Source organism: Lycorma delicatula, chromosome 8 (assembly GCF_047948215.1).
Source record: "Lycorma delicatula isolate Av1 chromosome 8, ASM4794821v1, whole genome shotgun sequence".
Taxonomy (NCBI): Eukaryota; Metazoa; Arthropoda; class Insecta; order Hemiptera; family Fulgoridae; genus Lycorma; species Lycorma delicatula.
In genome coordinates, this window is record NC_134462.1 from 132,941,703 (window position 1) to 132,968,068 (window position 26,366).

General features: G+C 26.9%; 1 protein-coding gene across 19 annotated transcripts in view; it reads left to right on the forward strand.

Moving 5' to 3' along the window:
* The window catches only part of LOC142329075 (uncharacterized), a 459,789-nt gene extending 434,300 nt beyond the window's left edge, over positions 1-25,489 (forward strand). For all 19 annotated transcript variants that reach the window (XM_075373397.1, XM_075373398.1, XM_075373399.1 and 16 more), the window contains 2 exons: positions 18,555-18,691; positions 22,697-25,489. In XM_075373397.1, coding sequence (XP_075229512.1) covers positions 18,555-18,691; positions 22,697-22,847 — 288 coding nt within the window. In that variant the 3' untranslated portion in view covers positions 22,848-25,489. The remainder of the gene's footprint in view (positions 1-18,554; positions 18,692-22,696) is intronic.
* The last annotated feature ends 877 nt before the right edge of the window (positions 25,490-26,366 follow it).

The window sequence follows — 26,366 nt, forward strand, 5'->3', positions numbered from 1 at the left end:
TGCATCACAAAATCTTGACATTATTGATGATGAATTAAAAAATGGCATGACTACGATTTAAGTTGCTGGTGGTGGAATTTCTGAAAGAGGGAATGAAGAAGCTATTGAAGTGATATAAAAAATGTGTTGAAATCGAAGGCAGCTAAGTAGAAAAGTGGTAAATAAGGAACTTTTTTCTGTAAGCAGGTACCACTTTTATAAAAAGTAAAAACAAAAACTCAAATTTTTACATTTATATAACAATAACCAAATTTTTCGGTAAAAATTTGGTTACCTAATTTTTCGTATTAACAATCAATCTTGGATTAGTCTTGTACATTTTTTATTTTTCTCGTCAATTTTATTCAAACATGGGTCTTCCAAATGTACCTGAGAGGTCCAATATAATGTTATTGCTTATAATTATAGATGTAGATTATAAATATAATTAACCAAACTTAACCTATGCTTGGTAGTCAATGTTAGTGAGCGAAGTGAGCGTAGGTGTTAAGTTTAGTTAATTATATTTATAATTTCTGTTCAAATACCTCCAAATACCTGTTGATTTTGAAGAAGAAAAAAGTGGTACCTGAAAAAGGGCCATGTAAAAAATGTAGTTTTTTTGTGTAAGTACTAATGTCTGTTGAATTTTCATTTTTGTTTTTACTTCAAAGCAGGCCTTATTTTAAAAACACTTATCTATCACTGAATGTTGGACATGTGTTATATGTGTGGGGTTTTATGTGTGGGTGTATGTTGTGCGTGTGTTTTACCTTGATAAACAAGAGAAAAATAATTTAATTCAGAATTATATTTTCTTTATTTTGTAATATCTTTATAGAATGGCATTTCTGAGGATGTATTTTGCAGAGTTGTATTTGTATAGACATTTTTTGTATGAGAATACACACGTGCCTTTTATAATTAAAAATTAGATAAAAAGTATAAATTTACATTCATTATTGTAATTCTTAGAAGGTAAAAGTTTAGGAATAACATGATCCCATAATTAATTTTACAATCTAAAATAAAGTTATGATCAGAAATAAAAGTAAATTAACATTAAATTCAGTTGAATATCTTCAAATAAATTTGTATATGTGTAATATAGATTTGATTATAAATTAAGTGTACTTTGGAATAGCAAAGAACAAGCCACTGCCTGGCAATAATATTTGGGCATTGTACAGAGAGTATCAACAGCCTAAAACACATAATTACTTTTCATACTGAAAGGATTGAAGAACATGAAAATTGTACCACTGAAAAAGATATGAAATAGTGGATTTACATATTCTATGAACGACTTTGATATTAGCAATCTGTTTTGAGATATTGAATGACCAGCATTCTATAGTACTTTTTTGCTGTATCTACAATTGTTGAAAAGTACAAATTTCTTATATGTAAAAAAACTTTATTTTACCATTTGACACATTGACAAGATGTTTAAATATTCTTATGGGTATAGAGGAAATCGTATAATAATTAGAACAGTCATACAATTTGGTTGATCAGTCTTTTATTGGCATGTGAGTATTAAGCATATAAAGAGGGAAACCTTCAGGTGAAAACTTCTTACAAAGATCAGTATAACCTTATTGTCTGAAAAGTGGTAGAGATTGTTAATATATATTAGCCTTCTCATGGAGGAGTTTGGTAATAATTGAGGCCCAGCCAAACCAGTTAATATTTTAACAGTAATGGCTTCTTTATACTGTCCCCTAACTACCACTTGTGGTAGGTACATTTATTACACAAACAAGTTAGACATATTTGCCTGTGGACTCTGAATCAAGGAAGTAGCACTAGATATCAGCAGTCGTAAGAAATACCATATAGTTCCAAAATTAATCAAACTTAATGTTCTAATAAAATACCTAGTTTTATTCATGTGCAAGTGTAAGTTGCAATTTACTGTAATTTTTTATTTTTTTTACTCATTTTGATATAATTTTTATTGTAAATCACAATGTTATTGTTTTGAATAATTTTGTTCTGAATTCGCATGATTTGCTAATTGCTATGTGTGTTTATTTATATACCGACTTTTTTTTTTTTTTTTATTTTTGCTTACTGTATGTTTTAAAATTTATTTTGACATAGTTTTTTTTTTAATTTTATCGTAAATTATTAAGCTTTTTTTTTAATTTTTACCGATTATTTTACCAATTTATAATTTTGACTAACAAGGCTCGTCAAGACGAAGCCAGTTCAGTATGACATGACAGGCTGTGCTGCATGCTACATTTGTTGTATGTCATTTGTTTGTGTCGTTTGTTCATTCGCATGCTGCAACTGTACTACAGTAAGAGGTGAGTGCATGCTATAAATAACTGATTTATAGTATAAAATAATATTAAATTAATATAATGTTAAAACTACATTATGTAATAATTATTTCTCTTTATAAGCGATTAAGTAAAAGATTAAGCTAAACTGGTTTGAATTCTAACAAATTAACAATGTGTTATTTTTAAATAATTTTTTTTTTTTTGAATGAAGTGGCTTTTTAAAAGAAGAAATTAACTTTGGATGAAACATTTAAAAAGAAATAACTTTTGATAAAAAAAATTATCGTATATAAATTTTATATTCTTTTAATGTAATAAAAATTAAATTATAATAATACTTGTACAGTAAACCCATATTTACAAATTTCACTGTCACATATGCGCAAAACTAGGTTACTACTCATAACTCAGAGTTATAGTATAACCCTTTCGGTGGTGGTAGCTTAGTTTTTCTGTCATATTTTTTTCAACTTTATTTTATATACTACTGTATGAAAGACTGCAGTAGATTTTCTCGCTAGATGTTTATGATAAATAAAGTACAATATGTTAAGTTGCTGTGATCTACATTTCACATTGATGCTTCATAATTGGATCAGAAGTGTTGTTATTTTTCTTTTATTTTGTGCTGAGCTTTTATTATATTTATCAAGAGATACATTTATTAAGCGTTAAATATATTTAGGTTCAATATCTACTTAGGTTAATAGTTAGGTTATCTAGTTTTATTTTATAATTCTGCAGAAAACGGGTGCTTGTTTCTTTTCTAAGATTATTTTATTGCATAATTAATTTTGGGGAATCTAATTCTAACAATTATTCCCTTGTATTAGTAAAAATACATTTTACTATACCCAGAGTTTTCATACGCAGCTGTGAAGTGTTGACACAGATTTGCTCAACCCAAAAAAAACACAACAAACCCTTGATTCTTTACAAATATTTTTCAAATTTGGATCAAAACTTGATTTTTATGAAATATGATTTTTTTTTTTAAAAGATATTAATAACAATTAACAGTATAAATTTTATGGTATATATAAATGAAAATCTAACATAAGAAAATCTAACCTGCTTTTATTATAAAATGTTTTGATATATGTAAAAGTTAACATACTGTTTTTAAGTATTAAAGAGTATACCATATCCTTAGAATACACAATAATTGCCTAAATTATTTTTTGTTTAAAAGTGTACATGGAAAAGATTGAATTGTTGAACTGGCTTTTTTTTACAGTAAATCTAAACCATACTAGTGATAATTTATACTATAATTAGCATCAACAAAAATTTAAATTGTCATTATTAAAATCTTAGCTTTCACTGTAAAATTAAAAACTTAACTTTATTTATTTTCTGAATGGCTGAAATGAATGGGCGTGTGGTTTGTTGATATAATATTCAAAAGAAAAGCAGTAGTCATGGCTGTTTGTGAATTTTTTTATGAGTTGAGAAGATTAATTTTTCAATCATGAAGCTTGTTGTGCGGTCCTGAATAAATATATTACAGAATTTTTACTGAAATATAATTTAATACAGGGTATGTATAGATTAATATCTTTTAAAATCCTTTGTAGGCTAAAACACTTTTAATCTGTTTAGAATGTCAGTAATTCTGTAATATTAATAAATATATATTGCTTTTCCCAAAATTACTCTCATGCAGACTTTTGTTGTGATACTTAAAGCCTATTTAACTTCAGAGTAGATAAGAAAAATTATTACAAGAGTTCCTTATAATAGCTTAGTTTTTATTTACGAGAGATGTTCAGTAATTAACAAGACAAATTGATGTAGAGAAAAAATAATTTATTTAATGACAATGAAACTTATACTACATTTCAACATAGTCTCCAGCAACATTTGGATAATTGTCCCACCATTCTGTGAGCTTTCTAATTCCTACAGCACTGTTTGAACCATTTGTGTACTGCTTTTTTGACTACTTTGTTGTCGTCAAAATTCTTGCTGCGTAAAAGTCTTTGACGGGCTGAACAAATGAAAATTGGACAGGGCAAGGTCTGGGCTGTAAAAGGAGGATATGGCAACACCTAACCCAACTTTTTGAGTGTTTCTCCTGTTCTCTGATCAATCTGGGGGCACCCATTGTCATGCAAGAAAATCACACCTTGATGTTTTCACCCTGATGTATTCACCTTATTGCAGGTCTCACTTTCTGTTGAGCATGTTAGAATAGTACTCACTGTTCACATTATGTTGTTCTTCTAAGTAGTCACTAAAATTTGGTCTTGGTGATGCGAATTCAGTTGTTTTTACGGGCTTGACTGTCTTTCAACCCATCTCGAACACATTTTGTACAATAATTCAGCACATCATGAATGATCGATTGAATGCCCGGTTCCAACACTAATATTACATAAACAAGGAGTTTGGGAAATTTTGACTTGCCTAAGATAATTTATGCGATTTTGCAGCACAGTAGTTCAAACTTCAACTGGGCTTTCAGAGAGATGGAGATCAGTCACACTTGTTCTGCCTGAATTAATCTGTCCCACCCACTCGTATATGTTACTGCGGTTTAAACACTTTCTCCATACTGTTTCAACATTCTTGAATAAATTTCTGTCTACATGTTTCAAGTGGAACTGACATTGTGAAATCTACAAAAGAGGTTATGTTTAGATTAATTATGATTGAACAACTGATTAAATGTGTTCCCAAGGTTGCAAACTTGACCCTCAAAAAGTTTCATTGTCATTGATTAAACCGTTTTTTTGCAACATCAATTTCTTGTTAATTATTGAACATCCCTTGTATTATTTGTCAGGTGATTTTACTATCTCACTTTGGACTGTTAGCTCAGTTATAGTTCTTATCAGACTTTGGCCAGTGACTCCTTAAAATTACCAATTTTGTAGAGATAGCCTGCTTGAGTGTTGGCTAACTATATTTTTGTAATAAAACCATATTTTTACCAGTTTTAGGCTATATTTCTCTATACACACCCTAAGAGTAATGTGACAGATTTTAGTAGTCCCGTGAGAAAAAATTTGCATTAAAAAGTAATAATAAATTTATAAGTAAGATCAGTTATTATATATGATTAATAATAATTTGGGTATAAGATGTGAGCAAAGTAACGCTGGTTTCATATTTTATTATATGAATAAATAAATCAACACTCCATAAGAATCAAAGTAAAGAAAAGTAAAAACTAACTGTAATAAATTTAGTACATTTTTGCTGTAGTTATATGTAAATTAAGACATACTACGTACATGTTCATGTGGTTGAATACTTTCCTTCTGCTGCTATGTACAGCAAATACATACATGTGTTTCTACATTTGTAATGATTTTCCAATTATTTTCTGTTTTTTTGTAAATTTTAAAGTGATTTTGGTTTTTTAATTGTAAAGCATATATTAGATAAAGGAATAAACTACAAAATCTTATCTAAAAACAATAATACATTTATTATTGATTCAAAAGTCTCTTTATTAAAATGAGAAAATAAATTATGTTTACAGATAAAAATATCTGTTATACTCATTTATACAATGAGTGGTATTCAAATTAAGTGTTCTCAGCCTAATTTTTCAAAGATTTATTGTACTATTAATAGGTACAACATTTTTCTGTTAAATTTTGTTTTTAATAATAGCTGATTATTTTTTTTGTTGATCTTTCATAGATTTTATTAAATTAAATTCTTTACAAGGTTTGATAATAAAATTTATGCATTTATTAGTCATTTAAGAAAGTTTTGTACTTCAAAACAAAATTACAAAACCAAATCATGAAAACTACATTTATTCAATTTTTCAGGTCTAAAAACATAAGAAATAATAAAGTTTTGTCCTTAAATAATGTCTAAAAAATTTTAGTACAACTTCATTTCACTGCGGGAACTGAATCCAGATAAAATTTTTAGCTAGCCCTAACTCAATAACAGTGTTTTCGGGTATGTTTGCATAAACTTTTTTCCTTATTTCAAGCTCTAGAATTGGTTCTCAAATTATTTCCCCTTTCTCTTGAATCACTGGGTATAAACAGATTCCACCATTTGCTACAGATTTACTGATAAAGGGTTTACTGTACTGAAGGGTTTACTGTACTCAAAATTATCTGTGATAAAATCTTTTATGGATTTTAAAACTTTTTAATGGATTTTTTATACAGTTTTTAAATTTTCAAGTACAATAAAATGAAAACCTATTGATTAATTCTATAAAGGTGTATCAAATCAAATTAAGGTGTAAATTAAATTAATCAAGGTTGTAATGTAACTAAATTACAAATTTTTAAGAAAAATTTTGTTTTGTTAATTCTCAAACTAATTTTAATATGTAGTATTGTATTGAATTAAGAGTACAATTAATTACATGGTTATATGTGTATCAACTGCACAATCAAATAAATGGTTATTTATAATTAATATAGTGTTTTATTTTTTAAATAATAATTTTCTGTTGTAGTGTTTATACTGAATTATAAAAACATTTGTATTTTGAAATATAAAATTATATTGTTTACATTTTACTTAGTATTAATAATTCATTCACGATCTTCATAAAGCTAAGCTAAATTTAAAGAAAAATGGTTTCAGTATTTGATGTTAATATTGTGAAATATTTTTAAAAAATATAAAAATGTATTAAAAAAAGAATATTATCTAGAATGAGTCCACTATTATCTGATTTTGGCATGAATATAAGTTTCTGTTAAATAAAAAAGAAATCATTTATTTTGTTTTATTGATTTAAAATTATTTCATTGAAATATGGGATGTTTTACGATTAGTTTTTAAAACTACAAACTCTTAAAACCAAGCCAATTTATTAAATACAGAACCTTTAAAACTTGCTTCATAAAGTTTACAATTGCTTTTGCAGCCATCTTCAGTGATTCTGAAGATATTATTAGGAAGTTAAACTGCATTTATATATTTAATTTAGTTTATTATTTAAAATTCAGTAGTTATAAATAATTTTCATCATCAATTCATCACAAACAAAAGTTTTGTATTTATGATGTACATTAAAATATTTTTTAAAAGTGCAGTGCAGTTTAAATGCCTTGTAAGTTATCATAATCATTTAACAATCAATGATCAAACCAAATTATGTTTTAAATACAATAATGAAACTATTTTCCATTGGTCATAATTACTTTTTTTTAATTTCTGTTTTATATTGACTCAGAAGAAAGCTCTGAATTCTGAAAAAGATCTGATTTAAGGATAGTATAGATCAACCTGAAATTAGTTAATTTTATAATTTTCTCTCTATATCTCTTCCATTGATTGAAAATAATAGTCTTCGAAGATATATATTTATATATTTAAGTATACTGTAGTTAAATTGAAGACATATACTAGGTAAATTTGAAGGGTAGAGATGATTGGTGTTTCATTCTTTAAAAAATTACTTTGCAGGATTAAAAGTGTTAAATAATATTCATGATTTTTCATGTTTGAGGAATATTTTTCTTTCATTCAATTACCATTTAAATAAAAATTTCTGCAAATCATTTAACCTGGTTGGAAAAAACATTGATATTGATATAAAAAAATCCATGACCTTTAAGTTTAAGCAATTTTTTGACTTTCTCTTTACTATCTTTGAAATAATTATCCCAATAATCATAATGCTACATGTGGTTCATTCATCAGTCTCCATCAGCTTTTTTTACAAAGAGTTTCTGTAAATATTGTTTCATTTAGAACAGAATTTTTTGAGAAAAATTACAACTGTCAAATATAGTTTCAGTAAGCTGTGAATATTAATTCATATATAATTAGTTAATAACTCACACTAAATAATCTTGTCAGTGCTGCTGGATAGGTTTTCAATTCCTACACTCTATTTGAAATGCTTGGTTTTACTAGAACAGACCTATTTTAGTATATTAATGGTATGAAAACTTTAAATACTTTTAATATTTATAAAGTGGTTTATGAAATTTATTACTTGTCATTTGATTCAGTTCAAATTTAGAATGAATTATGTTTTGTGAAAGTACTACTGATGAGAGATGTATAATTTGACACTTAAACCTTTTGACGTTTTAACATTTAAACCTTTTGATGAATTGTGAAGGAGACAGTAAATTTGGCCATTCTCTCCTTCACAATTTCTATAATAGCCTGTAATATTTGTCTTTTGGGTATACCAATGCATGGGTTTATCTTGACTTCCGGTGGTGATGTAAATGATTCCTGTAGATAAATGGTTTGAAATGTTTTAAAATCTTTTTTTTTTTATGTGATGTTTTGTAGAGATCAAAACTAGCACAGAAAATTGGTATATTTTATCTGATGAAGTATATTTTATATGAGAAATTATTTAAACTTTTTGAAAGTTGTTGAAAAATTATCTTAAATTCACTTACATTCTGTTGCAGTTATAATTTCCAAATACGGGTAGAAACCCTTTACCCACCCAACTGAATTATTTTCAGTTAAATTTTTGTTTATCTTAATTTTTTATTTGTTTTGTGACTATATTTTTGCTAATTAATTTTTTTTTATGTATTTGTTGTTTTACATCTATTTTAATACAATGTATTTTTAATGGTTCGCTTTATAATCTTTTTTTGTGTTATTTTTTTTTCTTGTTGTATATTGCTACTTGAAAAATGTTCCTAGTATGGACTTATTTCTTTTTCAGTGTTGTTAACAGTGCTTCAAATTCTTTAAATCGGGCTTTTTTGCGAGTTTTTAATTAATTTTTTATTTAAGAAACAAAACAATAAGCTTTTGAGTGAAATTTTTTATTCTGTAATATTCAAATGATTATTATAACCTTTCCTGGTTCCCCCCTCACCCATGAAAAGGACGGCTACTTTAGTTAAAAACATTCTGAAAAGGCTAATGAAGCTTGGAACTGTATTATGCAGAAATATTCTGTATAAACTTGTGATAATTATTGGCTCTTGTTGTAAAAATATGTAATATAGAATTGATTATATAAAAAAAAATTAACATTTGGACAATAATGTAAATAAAAGCTTAAAAAAGTTGTAAATAGTCTGTTGGTCATTTGTACTGATGGCTGCTCTAACTGGTAGCAGTTGCAGTTATCCTCTTAACAGTCTAAAATGTGTGTTAGTGGGAGTGGTGATGGAAAAAATTAGTAGTGGTAGAATTTGTTGAGAATCCAAATTATTTTTCAGTTAATTACAAAAAATCCAGTTTTATGGCCTTTTCTGGGTCTTTAGTTATAAATTCTTCTTACAGAAACTAAATTTATTCATTATTTAATGATAATTTTATGAAGGATGTAATGTGCTTGATAATAGGAGCACATGTATTTTAAAAATACAAATTTTTGTAAAATATACATTCATACTACAATATTATATTGTCTAGTGAAAGATATATACTACACGTAGAAAAAAATTTCTTTTGTAAGGGAATTTATTAGTTGTATAAAACAAGGTGATGATTATTACAAATGAAATATACACTTTCACTACACACTTTTATTAAAAATTTATTATTTAAGAATTGAGATGATTACTTACATGATTAAATAGAATCTTTAAATTTTTATTTATAAATGTTCAATTTATAAATTGATTAGTTTTATTTATAAATCTGTGCACTGTTTGTAACATGGCAAATATCAACAATGTAGTTGAATTCATCCCAAACACGTGCAAGCATATGCCGGTCATGATAACAACAGCATTTGTGATGCGTTGTTTTAAGTCATTGATATCAACAGGTTAAAGGGGTAGTAAACTCCATAAAAAGTAGTTACAAGGCGTTAAGTCTGGACAACATAGTGGTTAATGCTTAAACATCATGTTTTCCTCACTTACATGGCCAATCCATCCTCTGGGAAGGCATTTATCCAGATAATTTCTGACCTGTAAGTGCCAGTGAAGTGGAGCTCCATCTTGTACAAAAACAAAGGTTACTGTCACTCTGAAAAAACTGCCCGTACACCCTACACCAAGCACAAAACGCTTTTCACTGTAGGGGAATTGCATATGTGTTGTAAACTTTATCTTGGGTTTTCTGTATCCCATATTCTTACATTATGTCTATTAACTTTTCCACTAATGTGAAATGTACATTCAAAAGCCATCACTTTCAACACATTCCTGCAACTCCACACAAAAATGTTTACTAAAACTTTATCATTGACATTTAAACTTTGTACTAACTAATTTTTAAGGCATAATTTTTAAACATTTTCCACACAGTCAGTCGAGGAATTTGCAATTATAAACTTGCTGATCTAGTTAATTTGCTTGGGCTATGTTGATACATCATGAACATGATCAATTTGTTCTTCTGAAATGGGAGGTCTTCCAGCACTTTTCTTTTTACATAGACAACCTGTGTTTTGACTGTTTATTCCAGTCTTAGATTGATTTTCTTGTTTGTAGTGATTTACCATATTTTGTTATAAATGTCGCTGCATGACAGTAGCAGCTTGTTTTGGCTAATTTGAGCACACAAAAAGCTTTCTTTGCTGCAGTAGCGGGAATCTTTTCTGACTGGCAACATGACACATCAGTCTGTGACATTAGCAGAGCAGATATACAAACATAAACTTTAAAAAATTCCCGGTAAAATCATATCATTGGCTGTATTCGCTTACACCAGTTAAAATTTTTACAAGCTATCGAAAGTGTATATTTAATTTGTAATCAATCTGTATATTATTACAGGAATCTAATTGCCAATAAACCCAGCTGCTTTTATAAAATTGGCCAATACTTGGTGTTATTAAATTTCTTTTTATTTTATTTATTTTACATTATATTACTGTAAAGTGAATTGAAAACCAGAAATTCTTATTTTGTTAAAAAAAAAAAAATTCAGTATTAAAATAAAAGATTTTCTTTGTTTTCAAAGTTTTTTTAGGTATGCCCTGAATTTTCATCTACCTTGTGACCCTTTTCTAATCACTTAGATTAATTTTCTGCTTACTTGTTTTATTATAACTGGGATACTCATTCCTCCACTGTACTGTTGCTTTTCCCTTTATTCTATCTTCAGTTCATTTCAATTCTGATTATTTTTTTTATATTAATGTAATGTATTTTTGATAATTTACTTATTATGTATTATTTATGTATCATAAAGTTTGGAAAATTATTTATTTATTGTTTATAAAGAAATAAAAACAGATCTTTAAAAGTAAAGCTGTTATGAAGTTAAGATTAAAATGATAATATTTAATTCACTTAATGAATTTTTCATCAGTGATTTGGAAAATATGAAATTTTATCTCTCATTATAAGCAAATTGTTAGGATTTTATTGGTTTTCTGAAGATCATGATGATTTATTTTACTGTTAAGAATTATATATAAGTTGAATAAAAAAATTATGTATTAGTAACCTTTTGGATCTCTTCTTTATTATGTTTCAGTAATTTAAGAAAATTAAAAGGATGTTGACAAGATGATGCTGCTGCTTATGTGAAGATAATAGTGTTGATTGATCTATATATATATATATATAGATCAATAGTTTGGATGCTGTATCGTGAAAAACTGTTCTAATATTTCTATGTCTGTGGGCATATTGTTGTAACTAGTCAACATTTGTTATATATCTTTAAAAATCTCATTAAATCATTTTTTAAAATTTATTAAAAATAATATACTATTTTGTTTTAAGCATTTTATATATTATATAAATATTTATTATATTTGTTACATTTGTTATCTGTAACACTAAAAAATAATTGTATTGATTAATAATACAATTTATTTTAAATGTCTATTTCATATTATATATTATTATACTTCATTGATATATTATCTCATGTTTTCTTTTATAATCTTAATCTGTATACATTAAGGAATAAAGTATTTCTAAAAATGGATTGTTATTACTCGCTATCCTTTTTAATAATTTTTTTGTACTTGTCTGATTTTAAATATAGTTTCTTATTTCTGATTAATAACTGTGTGTGTTTTGAATCATGATAACCAATTAGTAATAATAAGAAACTTGTGCGAATAATGTCAGACATTTAGATATGAGTCCATTGAGTTTTTGAGGTCAATATTAGCTTTGTTTTGTGCTGTGTGTTGTTGCTATCTTATCAGCATGGAAGCCTACTCTTATGGAAGAAGAACTGAATCAGACTGCGTCTGATAGTGAAGTACATGCTGTTATAAGGTTTTTCTTGGAAATTAACAAAGGCTTTATAAGTATCCAGTTAGTCACTGGTTTATGAACATTTACACAGAAATGTCAACAAATTTCATCTGTAAAGATTCTACTCTTTCAGCTAGAAATACTGTGGAAGTCTTCTTAATTAGTGCTGGAAGTTCTTATTTTTTTCTTCCTTGGATAATTATTGGATAAACCATTAGAAATATTCAGTTTATCATCTTTATCAAGATTGTTTTTGTAAGTGTATCAAAACAACAAGGATCTTCTGCTTGTGGCACATTGTGACTGGTGGTGAAGACTGTGTATTATTCAGCTTTTGAAAGAAAAAAAACATTTAATTAGGTTTGGAAGAGAGCTTGAGAAAGCGTTTCCAAATAGAAGCTTGACGTCATATGATCTGCAGTAAGTTTATGGGTCTTGGAATTTTTGTGATAACTATCTTTGGAGAAAAAAGTTATCAGTTGTAAAGACTCAACTAAACTTAGAAATGCCTAGGACTTAAAGCTTTAAATCTTTTTACATAGAGTATTACCCATTCTTATATCTAGTGACCAAATAGTGTATAGTAAATGATTTTATATTTATTGTATTCTCCAAATTTTGTTTAGTAATTTCTACCTCTTATCTCCAAATTGAACCTTGGCCCCATCAGTGGTCTGAGAATGATGGGAGTAATTTTAATGCAAACAATTAGTTGTGCAGATGTAATATAAATTTGCATAAGTGAACAAAACACTATTCAGTGTTAAAAATCTTAATATCAGAAATTATGTTTAAATATACTGTGTATAATAATGAAACTTATTAGATCATTTATGCACTTAAATTTTATACTAAATTTAATTTTTAATTTTACTTAACTATGTAAAGTTTGTCTAAATTTAAAAGTTTATTATCTCTTTTGTCAAATGGCGGATAATGTAATTGATATGCCTTAAAACACTTCAAATAAACTTTCCACATTTTCTAATATCACATAGCTTCTAAAGATCTTCTAATTTATCTTCGACTATCTTTACTACTTTTTTAGCTTGTATCTTTCTGTACTAAAAGAACATAGTTTTGATTAAAACTGTACTCTTACCTCATGAATTTTATGAAAAATTTGTGAAACATATTTTATGTAAATGTCCTGGAGAAACTTGCTTTAAGAATATACTTTCTGAAATCACAGCTTATCCTACTGAGTTATATAGATCCACATACCAATGCTTGCTTTTCCATAACATTGATCTTTCTGAGAAGTAATCCTACCAATGACTATCTAATAACAAAAGTTAATTACTTAAGTTGATTATTTAACCCATTAAGTTTCAGATTAGTCTCCTTCTGTCTGTTACACATATACTTCTGTTGTGATCCATCCTCTACTTGCTCTTTCTAATCCCTTCTGATATTGTTCAATAGCTATTGTCAAGATCTTTCTTTCAAATAAGACAGAAGCTGAAAGTCGCATTGATATCAGGATTTCCTTCTGCATTCTATCAGCCAACTGGTTACTTTAATTAACAAGCAGAATTCTGAGTAGATCTGGCTTGTTAGATCAAATTTGTTCCAGAAAACAAAGAGAATATCCTTCAAATCCTCGACCAGATTTTTACTGTTTGGTCCTCTCAAGATTTTTTATATTTCACACTTAGTTGAACAATACTTCACTTTTTGAGTAAAAAATCTCACAGAAAGAGCCTAAATATTGTCAGACATTATATTGAAAAGTAGTGTTACTTACATTGCTGTTGAATGAATAATTTTTCTGCATTTATTGTCTTTAATTATTGAACAACTCTTGTTTTTATGACAGTATCTTACAACTTAACAATGAAAAATTTGTGTTATTTAATTAATAAATCCTTCTTTGATTTATCAAAGGAAATAAAAATATTTAATTCATCAATCAATTTGTCACTAATTGTATCAAAAGCATTTAATAAGAATGTGTCAGCATTACTTACCTCAATTTAATCGTTCATTTTATTTGTTTAAAATAAAATATTGTTCAGATAATTAAAAAACAAACATAATATTCATTAATTAAACTCGGTAGCATAAATCAAATGTTCCTAAAAAACACGTTTAAGAAAACATTTACATGTTTACATCTTAAAATACATAAACTGACAAATTATTTAGTAGCTTTTGTAGTAATTAACTTTACTTTTTTCAGCTTTAATATTCTACAATATCTTTTATGCTTTCTGTGAAATATAATCTAATAATTTTTTAGTAAGTTTTTTTAATGTTTGCCTTATAAACTATCTGTAATTTTAACTGATTATGGTGGTTTATAATGCCCAGTACTATTATTTAATGGAATTGTAATATCTTAGCATTATTTTATATCAAATTTATTTTTTAGATTTTGGTAAGATTTCTGTTAAAGTTAATCAAAACTGATAAGGTTTTATGATTAAGGGTTTGTGATAATTAATTTTTTTTGTCTGTTGAATAATAAAGATTAAGTATTTTAATTAAATAAATTATGTTGAACTGTGAACTGTGCTAGAGTATTCTGTTTTATAATATGTTGAAGAAAATTGCGTGAATAAGTTTTCTGTCTCTGAAGTGGTTACTGTTGTTGTGTGAACTTATTTATGGTCTGATTTGTGTTTATTTAGAACTAATAACTTTTCAAACTATATATATGAAAACAAATTTAATAAATAAAAAAATTTTCAAAAATTGTAACTTTGGTTTTGTGGCCATCTTTAATGATTGGTGTTTATTTTTACTCTGGCACTAGCTGGCTGATATTGTTGCTGGCAGTACATATTCTACATATTTACAAAAACGACTAAATCTTTAACTCTGTTGAACATTATGAAATGTACAAATGCACAACAGTATTCTTAATGAAAAAACACAATTTAAATCTGTGGTTTTTAATCAGGTTCTCTAAAAGAGGTGTTTGCACTACAAAAAAGCTACCGGTAATAGCTTCTACTAATGTCAGATTGAGAATACCAGCAGCTTTTGCCGATTGGTAATAGGGGCAACAAAATCATTTGACATTGCAAACATAATTCATAATATATAAGTTTGTTTTAAAAGGTTTTAGTTTAAATGATTTTCATTGCCAACTGGTTTTTGATAAAGTCTTAACAGATATATTTTTATGATTGATTTATATGTTTGTATTTTCTGCAGACTTTGGTGGCCTTTAACCACATCATAGGTACTTCAGTAGGGGACTTGAGCAAATGATGTGAATAAACCAGTTGAATAAATCAGCAAGTGTGCCAGTCTGTATAATTTACGGAGTAGTTTTTACTTTGTTCAAGAATATTTATCAAGTTTATATCACTATAATTTAAAAAAAAGAAAGTTAATTGAAAAGGTTATACTTTCTAGGACTCAAAGGGTTTTTCTATTCTCAGTGATAAATCTAATTAAAAAAAATATATAATTAGAAAATATGGATTTTTGTTTAAGAAATATTTTAATTTGGACAAAAATCATGTGTATTGTTACAATTAGTTTTTATGGTAAAGGAATGTTTTTGGTGATATATGCTCTTCACTTTGTACATTTTTCTCTTCATTAAATTTACTGAAGAAATTCAAAAACGAGATAGAAGGATATTCTAGGCATTAAGATGCAGTCACAAAATGCACTTGTGTTGGTTTCTCATGTTGTGTATACAGTCAAATTACGTTCTATGTGATTTAATGTTCCTGAGAGGACATGTATGGTTAAATGTGGATATTGTGGTAGGAGTATATCCCTACAATCGCAGATTGTTTTCAATTAAAAGTATGTAGTCCTTTGGAATATTTTTATATTTCAGTGTACTCATATGGAATTTCACATATTTATAGTAACTTTAATCATAATCACTATTTATGTAGTCTTTAAAAACCCTTAATGTAACAATTTTTTGGCTATATTTGGAACGTTTAGAAGATAATTCTATAAAAGTTTTGTTGTAACTGGTTATAAAAAGTAATTATCAAAAGTTGTAACTAAATATTACATTTATTTTTGAACCTTGTACCTCTACTAACAAATGCATTAACTTGAATTGTTGAACAAGATGTCTATTAAAGATTTCAATTTTATTTCCTATTAAATGAGATGTTTTAAATTTGGTGAAAACAGAAGTTTTAATACTTGGAAATAAAGTAAGTAGTATACGGTTAGTAGTAATAGTAATGAATCAACATAAGTTTTTGTAAGTTCTGATGTAAATTAGAAGAATGATGAGTAATTGTTAATGAGCCTAAAACTGTAAATACTATAACAAAATAGTTTTCTGTTATCTATGGCAAGTGATGGTAGAATTTCTGCCTTATATCTGGAACTTTTAAGGTTCAAACTCCTGTCAGATTTGGTATTTTTTCACACACTACAAAATGAATTTCTTGATCAAAGAAAAAAAAATTGATAGGGTATTTGAGCACATGACTGTTATGGAGGGAGAATAAATAAATAAATGAAGGGAAAATCAGGACAGAATGTTTAGATAACAAAATTTTACATATTATAGTTAGTGTTGGTGAGTATAGAATAACTGATAGAATAAGACAGAGAGATTTATTCATCAATTACTTATTTTGTATGAACTTTTATTGGTTATTGTCTTTTATCTTCATTACTTTTTGGTATAATCATACAAAAAAAATAAAATAAAAATTTATTAACAATTTCAGAACATGTATGGAGGATAGTGTTTTCTAAAGATTGATCTGGAAGTATGTTTAGCATTCTTTATTTCTTTATTGGATACCTACATTTAAATATATGTTATTGTAACATGTAGTTGCACATTAGAAACTGGTATATTAATTTATTTAATACACTATCTATATTTCTTATGATTGAATATGCAAAACATCTAGGTATGAGGCAACAGTGAATGTAAACAGGTGTTTACATTTGAATAGTGAATGTGGTGTAGTTGAAGGTGCTTAGTAGAGGGGTATTTTAAAAACTGTGGGTACTGGCCTTAGTAGAGATCACAGAAAATTTAGATAATATAGGATGTATTAGATATATAGGATTTAGATAATAATAAAATATAGGATGTAGTTGGCAGAACAAAGTTAAATTAGAGATCTCATTGGGTTATAACCAAAGAGTAGGAGTGTTAATGGCAAACATTATGCACATGGTATGATGACATTCATTAGCTTGTTAGAAAAAGATAATGTATGTCAGACGAAGAAACTTAGTGCAATATAATCTCATGAAATCTAATACCTCATGATATAATATATTCATTATTAATTGATGTTGAGAGGGCTAGGCTAAATTCCTTTACTAGTAAGGTTATTTTCTCAATTAAGGAAAAATTGTTCACTATATTGCCAACTGTATGTCATCTTCATTTTTGTATACTTGGCTTATTGATGTGCAACAGAATATTTAGTTGCAGAAAAGTAATCGGAAACCACTTCATTCATTAGGCTCACTTAAATTATTTTAAGTTTACTTCTTTCATAATATTGACATGAACGGATTGCTTAGTACTATTATTATTTTAAGAGTAAATTGAAACTTATGTTAATGACTAATCTAATAAACAGTTTCTGAGAAACGTATGAAATCATGTGAGTTATGGTTGCAACATTTGCTAATATGCTGTTAAAATAGCTGTTTTATAATTTTCTGGACCTAAATTTAATTAAGTGTGAGGAGAATTTGTTACATTAGTTTATTAGACTTTTTGTCAGTTAGTGATATATTGTAGTTGATCAGGTACAATTAATATTATCTGGATTTGCTAGAAAAAACAGAACAATTAATAAATTCTAATCGAGGTATTTCCTGTTGTAAGGTGTTTAGATAATTCAACTTAAATATAAAGTTCCTTGATGATTTTTTGACTGCTTTTTTGTTCTTTATCTCCTGGCAGCTGATTTGTAGTATTTAAAATGACTTTTAGTCTTTAAAAGAAATAATCCATATTATCATTGTTAAAGTTCTTTCATTTGTTTATAGCTAGTATTTATTTTATTTTATCAAACCATTTTTTGTTTTCTTGCCCCTCATTTCCTAGTATTCTCTTCAATTTGTCAAAAGAATTTAATTACTAATTTGCCTAGAAAGAAAACTATATAGTTATGTTGTTATTAATAAGCAAGTATCTTACTAAACTGTTTTCTTAAAAGCATTGCAATTCACTTGTAAATGGAAGTCATTAATAAAACTATTATAATATTCTGGAATTATTTTTCAGGTACAACAGTCAAATGATTCCTTAAGTATTTGTGCTGCATGTGAGAAAAAAGTCTATCTTCTTGAAAAAGTGGAAACAAATGGAAAAGTATTTCATAAAGCTTGTTTTAGATGTACACAATGCGGCTGTATTTTGAGGTAGATTATTTTTTTTATTAATGACTGGTGTATATTTTAGAATACTTTGTGCTGTAATAAAAAGTTCCAATAATAATGCAGGAAAATAATTTTTTCTTAATTACTTTTTACGGGATAAACATGAAATTTATTGGTCAACCAAATTTGGGTTTTTCTGTAAGTAATATTTGCTCATTGTGTTATAATACTTCATTTCTAAAGTTCTCAATTGTGAAACAATTTTTCTTTTTCAATGTTTGTTTTTTAAAGAAATTGGGTTATTTCTGTTCTTAATATTGCTGTTTAATAATACCATTTATAATGGTAAATAATAGAAGTTTTGATCACTTCACAGAAGTTTAGTATTTACCCAAAATTTATTAGAATAGTAGTGAAGTAGTGAGGTAGTGAACATTTAGTAATTAACATTTCTGTAGTTATTACGCATGTCAGCTCTTTGTATAACATCATAACAAACTTGCCCATTGTTGTTCTTCTAATATATATTCAACTTCTAATATATATATTTTCTTATTCACAAATACTCAAGAGTAAAAGTTAATTGGGAAACTATTATAGTTGAATAACTATATGAAAAACAATAATATTAGTTCATAACAAATCTGACTATTTGAAAGCATTTTTAAAAGCATAATAGGCATATTATGATAAATTAATGGTTTTTCAAGATTCTTGCACGTGTAATAATGAAAAATCTTTCTTGAATTTAAAAAAAAAGATCATGTTTAGAAAATGAAAATGAAAATAATTATGTTCCACATTTATCTGCCCCTGCTTTCTTTGGTATCATTACTATAACACTTTTTTTGAAGTCTGACGGAAATTCCCTGTTTTCATAAATATTACACACCAGTTTGTATAATCTATCAATCGCTTCCTCACCTGCACTGCACAGTAATTCTACAGGTATTCCGTCTATTGCAGGAGCCTTTCTGCCATTTAAATCTTTTAATGCTCTCTTAAATTCAGATCTCAGTATTGTTTCTCCCATTTCATCCTCCTCAACTTCCTCTTCTTCCTCTATAACACCATTTTCTAATTCAATTCCTCCGTATAACTCTTCAATATATTCCACCCATCTATCGACTTTACCTTTCGTATTATATATTGGTGTACCATCTTTGATTAACACATTATTAGATTTTAATTTATGTACCCCAAAATTTTCTTTAACTTTCCTGTATGCTCCGTCTATTTTACCAATGTTCATTTCTCTTTCCATTTCTGTACACTTTTCTTTATTCCACTCTTCTTTCGCCAGTTTGCACTTCTGTTTATAGCATTTCTTAATTGCCGATAGTTCCTTTTACTTTCTTCATCGCTAGCATTCTTATATATTCTACGTTCATTCATCAGCTGCAATATATCGTCTGAAACCCAAGGTTTTCTACTAGTTCTCTTTATTCCGCCTAAGTTCGCTTCTGCTGATATAAGAATTTCCTTTTTAACATTCTTCCATTCTTCTTCTACATTTTCTACCTTATCTTTTTTACTCAGACCTCTTGCGATGTCCTCCTCAAAAATCTTCTTTACCTCCTCTTCCTCAAGCTTCTCTAAATTCCACAGATTCATCTGACACCTTTTCTTCAGGTTTTTAAACCCCAATCTACATTTCATTATCACCAAATTATGGTCGCTATCAATGTCTGCTCCAGGGTAAGTTTTGCAGTCAACGAGTTGATTTCTAAATCTTTGCTTAACCATGATATAATTTATCAGATACCTTCCAGTATTGCCTGGCTTTTTCCAAGTGTATATTCTTCTATTATGATTTTTAAATTGGGTGTTGGCAATTACTAAATTATACTTCGTGCAAAACTCTATAAGTCGGTCCCCTCTTTCATTCCTTTGGCCCAGCCCGTATTCACCCACTATATTTCCTTCCTTGCCTTTTCCAATGCTTGCATTCCAATCTCCAACTATTATTAAATTTTCATCTCATTTTACGTGTTTAATTGCTTCATCAATCTCTTCGTATACACACTGTACCTCATCATCATCATGGGCGCTTGTAGGCATATAGACGTTAACAATCATTGTCGGTTTAGGTTTTGATTTTATCCTTATTACAATGATTCTATCGCTATGCGTTTTGAAATACTCTACTCTCTTCCCTATCTTCTTGTTCATTATTAAACCTACTCCTGCCTGCCGCCCATTATTTGAAGCTGAGTTAATTACTCTAAAATCACCTTACCAAAAGTCGCCTTCCTCTTCCCACCGAACCTCACTAATTCTTACTACATCCACATTTATCCTATCCATTTCTCTTTTTAAATTTTCTAGCCTACCAACCTTTTTTAAGCTTCTAACATTCCACGCTCCAACTCGTTCCATTTCCATTTCTTATTTACTCCGTTCTTTACATTTGTTATTTACTCTTAACGTTATAGTATTCGCTGTGTTTAGTTGTGAATTTTTACTTTTAATATTTTATATGGGAATATAATGAAAAATTAAATGAAAACTAAAATTTAGGGATTACTAAAATATTTTCAGATATAATTTAAAAAGTGTCTAACTTATATCTTAGATTTTATGAGTAATATTGATAAATAATTCAGTTTTACTTTCCCAGTGAATATAACTAAAATAGCTACATTGAAAGAGAAAATATGGTGATCACGTCAAAAATGGGGTATCAGGTTTTTTGCAAAGCTTTATGTTTTTGAATATAACTAGTTATTTAGACAAAAAAACTCTCTCTCTCTCTCTCTCTCTCTCTCTCTCTCTCTCTCTCTCTCTCTCTCTCTCTCTCTCTCTCTCTCTCTCTCTCTCTCTCTCTCTCGCACGCGTGTGTGTGTGCGCACACACACATATGCATGTGTATGTGTTGCACTGATTTTGGGCTTATACATCAAGATTGACCAAAACATTTTTTTTAAATTTTAGCTCTAATATCATTTCAAAATTTGGGAGTTGGGGGATATTGTGAAAAAACAAATTTTGTATTTAGTCAGAGGCATCATAGAAAAAACTTTGTACAAAGCGAATTTTTTATCTATAATGCGTATAATTATCCAAAATATATTTTACACTTTCAATAATGTTTTAAAATGTTTGTTATAAGTGTAAATTTTATTTAATATTTAACACTAGCTCCCCGTCGCAGCTTTGCCTGCACGATGTGGTTACCCAGCTCCATATACCTTTGCACCAATTAAAAAAATTGGAATTAAAAACCCAAAAATGGTTTTTAAATATTTCCCAGGATTGGGAAAATTTACAATCAGTGTTGAACATTTTTTTTACTTTTCTTCATCCCCTTTCAAGGTCAAATTACAAAAATCTAGACATTGGTTTATTGACATGAAGATTATTACACTCTCCAAAAATCAGGTTAATTTCTTCATTTTTGACAGAGAAATTAAAAAAAAATAACAGGGTTTCAACAAAAATTAAAAAATCAGTTTTAACCCTTGAAACTTGGAATTTGGTTTATTTGGTCTTAAGAACATTAAAAAATTAGGTTACCTAAAAAGTTTTGTAATCATGTTATATTCCATTATTGTTATAGTTTTATAAACGGATAAAGTTGTTATAAAAATAAAAGTCAGATCCTTAATGTTTGAATTGCAAAAACTTTCCAGTTAGATTATGCAGTGAGAAGCTATATAAGACTTTGCTGGTGTAGTTAGAAAAATCATGCTATACTTTGCCAACTTCTTTTTTTATGTAATGTGGGAAATTTTGTAGGATGTGAAAAATACCAGGCCTAACCAGGGTTTGAATCTGAATCTATCAAATTAAAAATATATTAATGTAGCTGTTATTAAATGAGGTTTATGCCCTTATTTATCCAAGGTTGCTGTTATCCAGATTTACTGTTTACACACTACCTAGATTGGCTGTAGTGCCTGTTGTATAGATGTTGGAATTTTTAAATTTTATTCTAACATTTCTTGTCTTCCTTTGAAAACAGAAATTCCCTTAGCAAATTTTACTTTCTTATGTTTTATTGTAACTTTTTAAAAATAATTATTTTATTTTTCTTATTTGTTACAGAATGGAAACCTATACCCTTAACAATGGTCAATTGTATTGTCTTCCACACTTTAAACAATTATTTATCGTAAAAGGTAATTATGACGAAGGCTTTGGTATTGATCAGCACAAGCGTAAATGGGAAGCAACTACTATTAATGGTTCTCACTAGTTATGAATTAAATATCAGTATAAGTATGTAATTAGGATATATAGACTGCAATTGTACATACTTATTATTGTGTAAGAAACTTTTATTAATGTTCTATATTTTTAAGAAGTATGAAGTAACCAATGAGGAGTATATCAAAGAAATACAGTTTTTGTATGTGTGTATTATTAAGTCGAATATTAATTTTTCTTTAGAATGAATAAATATATTTGGTATTAATTATTTGGTTATTGTTATTATTATTATTATTATTATTATTATTATTGATAGATTAAATTTGACTGTAATAATTCATTACAAACTGACTAAATTAATTAAAAATGTTGTTGCTTTTTCACCATGAATAAACAGAGTAATATGATATATAGACTCTTTCTCCATCTTTTTTGTTTAATGGTAAAAGATAGGCAAGAAAGATATGTGTAATAATATTACTATTATTATTACAACTATTTATGTGTAATAGGAACATTTACAGTTATTTTCATGTAACACTATCAATAATGTGTGATATACTCAGTGTAATGTTATAATATTTTTCAATAATTTTATTTGTTTCATGTTTGTTTATATAAATCTTATTATTATTTTAATGTTAACATTTTTATGGGAATATATCTTTTTGTTAATGTGTTGTTTATGGTAAATTTATATTGCTCATTTATTTTTTTGTATTGCAATTATTTATGATCAATTGATACAACAACACACAAACACAAAACTTTTTATTACAAAACTATAATAAAGAATTCAGTTTTAATAATAAAATAAAAGAGCTTATAGAAACATTGAAATAATAAATATGAAATATAATTAATTATATTTTATAATATAATATTATTGAATTAATATAATAATAATTAATTATAATATAATTATTAATTGAAAATTATAAACAAAATCCTTTCATTAAAAAACTATTTTATTAATTTTGCCTAGATTTTATAAATTGTGCTTTTAATAATTAAATTCGTTGATAATTTTATTCTGTCACTTCTGATTTTTTGAATGATTTCTATGTAAATTAAAATTCTAGAAGCCAAATTTTGTACAGAATTGAAAATGTGTTTTTATAGGTTTTTAATTTTAATAATTATATCTCATCTAATTTTTTCATAATTAAAAAAAAAATAAGCAAATTTAATTTGATTACCATATTTATTATTATAATAAATTTTGATTAATATTGTTTAAAAATAACTTTGGTATGATTTTCAAGAAAAGAAGTTTTCTTTCAGAATAGCCTGATTTGTATTTTTTTATAGTAATACTGCTTATTATGTAGTAATAATACTGCTTATGTAGGAATAACAAGCATTTATATATGTAATTTGAACCAAGTTTTCACATTTTTTGATAATAAAGATTAAATCTTTGGGTTAAGAACATATTCATTTAACCACTGTAGCTTCTCTGTCTTAATGTATTATCTATAATTATATAATTGTATTTACTTCCTTAAAAAATAATCAAACAAAATTTATAATATTTCAATAGTACGTAAATTAAGCCGTGTAATAAATTGTAATTATATATAGTCCAGACCTTAGTTGATTGTTATTTGTAACAGTTATGACCATCTAACATTTTTGGGGGCCTCCGATGTAGTTATTAATCTGACATGTTCTTCTGCTTTATAGTTCATATTACTATATTACTGATTACTATAATCAGCAGTAATATATTTTGTTAGGAATTATTGAATGAAAATTGTTGTTAAAATTGTTCATTACAAATAAACATATAATTTTTATTATTTTATTTTTCAATTATAAATATTGTAATTAAATAAATTGTTTATTTTTATTAGGATAAATCAATATTTATAATTTTATCTTTTTAGATTATGTTAATTTTATTGAAATTTGTAGAAAATGTTTATAAAATAATTTTCATAAATTCAGTTAATGTATTGAATCAAATCTCTTGTAATTTAGTGCAATTGTTTTCTTAAATCCTGAAGTTTTAATTTTTGTAGTTTTTGATTTTATTAAATACAATGAATGAGTAATTAATAAACAGACATTTATCATTACTTCTATTATTTATATTTTCTATAAAGATTTATTTCATTTTTATCTAGGTTATAAATAAATTTTATAATAAAAATAATTATACATTAATAACAAGATTATGCTAGTTTGTTCCATGCTTAATATGCTAACTAATGTATTTATATATTTAAGTTATTTTGCCATGTTGTTTAAACAGTAAGAAGCAATACATAACTATCTATAATTAATTTCATAGTTGTTAAAAAATATGAGAAAATGTTAAAAAATATATTAGTTAACAAGAATTAATCTTATGTAACTATGTAAATGTTTGGTTATTAGGATGTAATAAATATTTTTAAAAATAATTGCCAAAATTATAAACGTATAATCGTAATTATGAATTTCTTTCTTTTCTTTGTTAATATATACATATCATTAATAATATTATAATCAGTGTAAAGAATTCATTTATCCATATTACATTGTACGAGTATTATATAATCATACTTATAATGTCAATCTTCGAAAATGTTTGTAAATTTTTATTAACTTTTTAATTGTAAATAAAAAGGTTTATCAAGAAATTTATGGAGATGGTTATAGTCTGTTATAAAGCATTAAAATTTGTCAATATTGTTTATAAAATTATGCATTTTATTATTTTTGTTTGCCTGTTTCTGAATATTTTCATATAGTTATTTTATGGACTAAAGGTCTTTTCTAATGTATGATAATGTATGATACTCAGTTGTCATGAAGTATTAATTTGTGTTTAATGTTGAGATAATTTAGCTATGTTCAAATATAAACTAGTGTACTGTCATATTAAGTCAGTCATCTAATCTAAAAAAAATGAAAAAACTTCTCAGCTTTCTCTATATTGTTATTTTTGTTGCACAGAATTTTATAAGGTTATCTCTTAAGCAGTAATTTTTACATAACTTCTGTTTCTATTAAATCTATTTTTGCCGATCTTATTAAAATAAACTGACAGAAAGCCTTTCTAGTGAAAAGCAGATGTAAAAAAGTATAAGTATATATACCCCATTCATTATTTCATCTTACAGTTTCACACTTTTAATCATTACCTAACAAGAAACATTTTTAATGCTGTTTTTTTTTTCAACAGCAATGGAGGGCTCCATTGAATCTCATTGCTGTTGTTTCTGTATGTAATGTATGCCACTGCTTGCAAATTGGTTTTGTTTTGTATACTTTTATCGTACAAGTTATATTTAGGTTATATTATAGAACAGTTAATGATGGTAGAAACACAGCACAATAAGTAGATAGATCACTGCTCTTGATGGTAGGGTTATGCATTACCTCATCCCTGGAGAAAATCTAATTTATAGGTAACGATATGAGCAGACCTTCTTAAATGAGCATGCTGAGATTCTAAGGCAGGCTGCCTATGGACTGTTTCTCATGCCTGCACAATATTACCTAATGACTGGAGAACCTATTGGAAAAGCCGGGCTGCGTGCACCTGTTGGAAAAGCCGGGCCATGCAATCCCATCA